This window comes from Penaeus vannamei, chromosome 18, assembly GCF_042767895.1.
Source record: "Penaeus vannamei isolate JL-2024 chromosome 18, ASM4276789v1, whole genome shotgun sequence".
In the NCBI taxonomy this organism is placed as follows: Eukaryota; Metazoa; Arthropoda; class Malacostraca; order Decapoda; family Penaeidae; genus Penaeus; species Penaeus vannamei.
Genome location: NC_091566.1, coordinates 2,817,632 through 2,822,631, shown reverse-complemented (window position 1 = coordinate 2,822,631; position 5,000 = coordinate 2,817,632). Strand labels below are relative to the sequence as shown.

Genomic DNA, 5,000 nt, shown 5'->3' with positions numbered 1-5,000 from the left:
AGTTGGATGCCGAGATTGAAAGATTAGACAATCTTGATGCTGAAGATTTGGATGCCATCAGAAGAGACAGGCTAGCTGCCATGAAGAAGAGGCAACAGAAGAAACAAGACTGGATAGCAAATGTAAGAAATATGATTATTTATTTCAAATGTTTATAGTTCTTTATGTGGTGAATGGTTAGTGAATTTTAATAGATTTAGTACAGATATTAAGAATGAGCAGGATGCTGGTTACTGTTTTTAGCTGAATAGATAATTGGTGAAATTTGTTTATAGTAGTAGCATTGGATACCTAAGTCACGTGAACTTTTGAGCAGAAGTTTTTGGCAAATGTAGAAAAGAGCTATTTGAGTGTGAATGTCTTGTAATTTTGCTTTTGTATGTAATGCTGATAAAGTTTCAAATTACAATTTCTTATGCTTTCTAAACCCTCCCAATACCTTGCTCGTTGTTGTAGTGGGAGGGCTTAGGAGACAGAAACTGAAGAAAATATAGGGATCAACCCTACCTTGGGCCTCAGCCCTCAGCTCAACTAATTTTGCTTGGTCTTTTCTTCTCTCCTTTCCTCTTCAGTATCTTCTTCATCCCCTTCTTTTATCCCATTCCTAAGGTGTGAGAGCCATGCTGAAAGGATGAAAGGCTTTATGTCGGATCATGGACGGCCTCCGGGAGCCATGGGCACAGTATTCCTTTGGTTAATTTCCTAACTCTAACCCTTATGGAGACACCTGAGTGGTAGACTGTTTCTTTTCCCCATTTTATTTAAGCCAACCATGGCCAATAATGAAAATTCTTTACCCTTTATAGCGGCATTAAGGCCTGTCTAAATTTGATTTTAATGGTTTTCTGATCCCTGCCCTTCATTTGACCACGGCTCCCGGTACCTACCCCTCCTCCTCACTTTATTTGTTGCAAAAGGCAAGCTTAAATGTTCCACTCCACCCTCTCCTACTACATCCTCTCCTACACTTTTCTCTTCTGATGCTCCACAGATATCTCCTCTTCTCCTCCTCATAAGAGAACCTTTGGTTCTTAGCCCTCTTCACCCAACTGCCCTCCAGAAACCCTAAAGATGACCCAAGGGAACACTCTGCTCCCTCACCCACCCCCGAATCCCTCTGTTCCTACTCCTACGTTTAAAGTATTTGCAGATGCCCATCCTCCTCCTCCTCAAGTTTTCTCCCACACCCTCCGAACCCCCCACCCTCTCTACTGCTCCAATTTGAATATTCACATGAATCCCCTCTATCACAACAGTATCCTCCAGATCCCTCCCCTCCAGACATTCTTCCTGATACTTCATCACCTTCCCCAGTCCCCCGTTTTCATCCCCCAAATTATTCTCCTCCTACTCTAGCCACCTCTGTTTTCCTTGAACAACGTCCCTATTACTTCCCCAGTCACAGATACAATGCAATTTGCTCTGCTCCCTTAACCTTCCCCATTTTACTCCTCTACTCCATTTACTTTCCTCTTTTCCCTTTACGTTACCAAACTTTGACATCTAACACCTCCCCCTCTACCCAGTTTCTTCCCCTACTTTTCCAACAGCCATTTTTATTTTCCTTGAACATTGTTCCCTTACCTTCCTCAGTGACAGATACACTATAATTCACTCAAATGCTCTACCCTCTTAACTCTCCCCTTTCTATTAATCTTTGCTCCAGATCACTTACTCCCCACTTTTACTGTTTCACTACCATACTATCCTATAACGCTATCTAATCTTTGACATCTAACACATTTTATCGTAGTCTTGAACTCCTCTTGACCCTTTCCGATACAGAACTTTACCAGAGTGCTATAAGTCCTTTGATGTTTAGAGCATTTATTTGTTTCAAACATTAAGCATTAAACATCATGGTTCCTAAAGTTAGTCATCTTCATGTAAGCTATTTCTTCATGTGATTTTCAGTTGCATACAAAGATTTTCTATGTTTCTCAGGGTCATGGAGAGTATACTGAACTTACGGAAGAAAAGGAATTCTTTGAAACCACCAAGAAATCAGAGAACGTTGTTTGTCATTTCTACCGGGACCAGTTTATGCGATGCAAAATTGTTGACAAACATTTAAATATCCTTGCAAAAAAACACATAGAGACCAAGTTTTGCAAGATAAATGTGGAAAAAGCTCCATTCCTGACTGGTAATTATGACTTCTTATTTGTAAATATCTATTATATTCTTTATCAATTCTTTTCTCATTTGTTTTTTCAGAGTGTAATATATCCATAGCAAAATCATTACATAAACGAATGGAGGAAATTAAAAAGGCTATTATTTATTTACAGAGAGACTGAAGATTCGTGTCTTACCTACCTTGTGCTTGGTGAAGGATGGCAAGACAAAAGACTATGTCGTGGGTTTCACTGACTTGGGCAACAAAGATGAATTCTCAACTGAGGTGATGGAGTGGAGGATTGCACGTGCTGATGTCATAGAATACAGTGGTGACCTTATGACCTTCCCCGGTACTGGACCCAGCGGCGGCCAGCGTATGAATGTGCAGAAGAAGACCATCCGAGGAGGCAGAAGAGGAGACAGTGATGACAGTGATGATTCCGATTGATGAAATGGAAAAAGAGATGCATTTAGAATAAATGTGACAAAACTTTGTGGAAAAAAGCATGTTCTAACACAGGTTATTGTTTTTAAACATATTTCGAGACACTTAATTTTGAGCTTCAGCTTCTATAATTCATCAGGAAAGACTGGATATTCTGTATGCCACACAGAAAATGCATTTAGTAAAGAAAGTGCAGTGTCTATATTTTGTCTTGCTAACATTCCTTGTAGAAGTATTTAAGAAAGTGACATTTAATTAAGAGGATATATATATATATGACTGGGGAGCTATATTTGTTCATATATATACCTAAATAGGTTACTGAAAAGATGTCCATACCAATTATATTCAATATCTAGTTTTTATTTGATGGATTTGTAAATGACTTTTTTTTTATATTAAGCTTAACAATGAAGGAAACTTCTCAGATAGTGGTGGTGAATGTGTTTCAAGTTATATGTTATGTGTATCTTTTCTTTGGTCATGTAAGAAAGGTTCCAAGTCACAAAAATAATTTTGTGTGATACTGATAGCTAAAATATGATCTGCATTGCCAGCTTTACTTCTTTTTAGGGAAATCTGATTTATATGGCATATATTAAAACATGACATTAGCTTACTCCTCTTTGTAGCACAATGTTGGTACGTCTTCATGATAAATACCTCTATGATACACTTTGTTTTAAAAAGTCCTTAAAATTATTTTCAGGATTTTGGAGGTCACTTGTAAATTTAACTGAGCATTAATCAGACATATTGTCCAGATAAAAAATCTTAACATGGTACAAAGCACAAGTTTTTGGAGTAGGTCACTCTCTAGCTGAGTGACTTGCAGTGTTATATCAAAATTACATCATAAATAAAGTCAAATCTACTAAATTTTACTTAATCGGAATCACATGAATTACAAGTAGATGTGTTATTTTAAAGCATCTACGTAAGTTTTGTTTTTTACTTGTTACTACTGTCTAAATGGCAAGGTTTCATTTTTCGTTTTACTATATATTGTTTTCCTTGATAATCATGCGCTTAGAAGTTCATTTTATTATCTGAATTAACATGTGATATACATTTTGATGATGCTAAGCTATGATTATATTTATACCCATGTTAACATTCCAAAACACAGTGAACATTCCCCAGCTATGCAATTCTTTACTTTATTCAGCGAAAGTTCAAGGATGAATATACAGTTTTTTATTGGGAAACCAAGTTTTTATTTTTCCATCATTGATTTCAGAACTGTCTTATCAAATGAGCAGATTAGACTATAATAAGGCTTCTCATAACAAATAATGGAATATATATTTCGTACTATATATTTGATATGCACACACATTTTGAATTAGATTATATTTGTATGTGCACACCTCATGTTATTATTTTAAAACTATCAGCTGTTTTCATAGTCGCTTTGTATCCAACTGTTGGGTTGGTCAATATCAACTTGGTATTCATAAAGCTCCCAACTACCTTTCTCCATTATTCGGGAAAAGTTTATGGAGGTCTGTGTAGCTCCATAATAATTGCTAATTATTAATTTCAAAAATTTCAGTGAACATGCAGTATATTAATAAATTTAAATAAAATATAGATTCATGAGATTCATTTTGCTCATGTGCCAGCTCAGTCCATTACAAGTCACCCACCCATATCATTATCCAACTTTCAGGAAATATTCCTTCCCTCCCACCCCCAATCCCTTGCTCGTTGTTGTCATAGGGGGCTTAGGAGACGGAGACAGAGGCCCAATGTATGGGATTGCCCCGATCTTGGGCCTCGACCCTTGCCTCAACGAATTTTATATGGTCTTTTCTTCTCCTCCTCCTATCTTCAACCTTTCAACACTACTCTAGATAGTTGACACATAGCAACTATCCCCCCTTTACTATACCTTCCTATAGTGCTGTATGACCTTAGATATCTAGCACATTTATTTTAACCATTAACCATTCTCCTCCTCTTCCCCAATCCCTTGTTCGTTGTTGTCGTGAAGGGGCTTTAGAGAAGGAGACTGGGAACCAATGCTGGAGATCTCCCCTACCTTAGGCCTTAGCCCTCGACTCGACTAATTTTTCACGGTCGTTTCCTCAATCTCCAGGAGACATTCTTACTCTCCCAACTTCCTCAGCTACATCACCTCTACCCCCACAACCTTTTTCACCAATCACCCCATCCTCCTTTACTACTACTTTACAGCCTTATTCTCCACCTCTCCGTAATACTACCTCCCTCAACAATACTCCCTCTTCCATACGTCCCCGTCCTTCTACCACCCTCATCTGTACTAATATCCTATACTCTATTTAGTCCAGCCAAATGGGACCGATTTTTCGTGATCCCCCACAGCTCCTGACTCTGACAACACTTCTCTTTCAGCAATGTCTCCAAAAAGAATGGGCAAAGTCTCTTTCCGTAGCCGACCCGATCGTTA

The 5,000-nt window shown here is 38.1% G+C and overlaps 1 protein-coding gene across 1 annotated transcript in view; it reads left to right on the top strand.

The window, feature by feature from the left end:
* LOC138864718 (thioredoxin domain-containing protein 9) overlaps window positions 1-3,239 on the top strand; it is a 5,740-nt gene extending 2,501 nt beyond the window's left edge. The window contains exons 2-4 of the mRNA XM_070132677.1: window positions 1-122; window positions 1,945-2,146; window positions 2,292-3,239. The exon at window positions 1-122 is cut by the window's left edge and continues 68 nt beyond it. Coding sequence (XP_069988778.1) covers window positions 1-122; window positions 1,945-2,146; window positions 2,292-2,569 — 602 coding nt within the window. The 3' untranslated portion in view covers window positions 2,570-3,239. The remainder of the gene's footprint in view (window positions 123-1,944; window positions 2,147-2,291) is intronic.
* The last annotated feature ends 1,761 nt before the right edge of the window (window positions 3,240-5,000 follow it).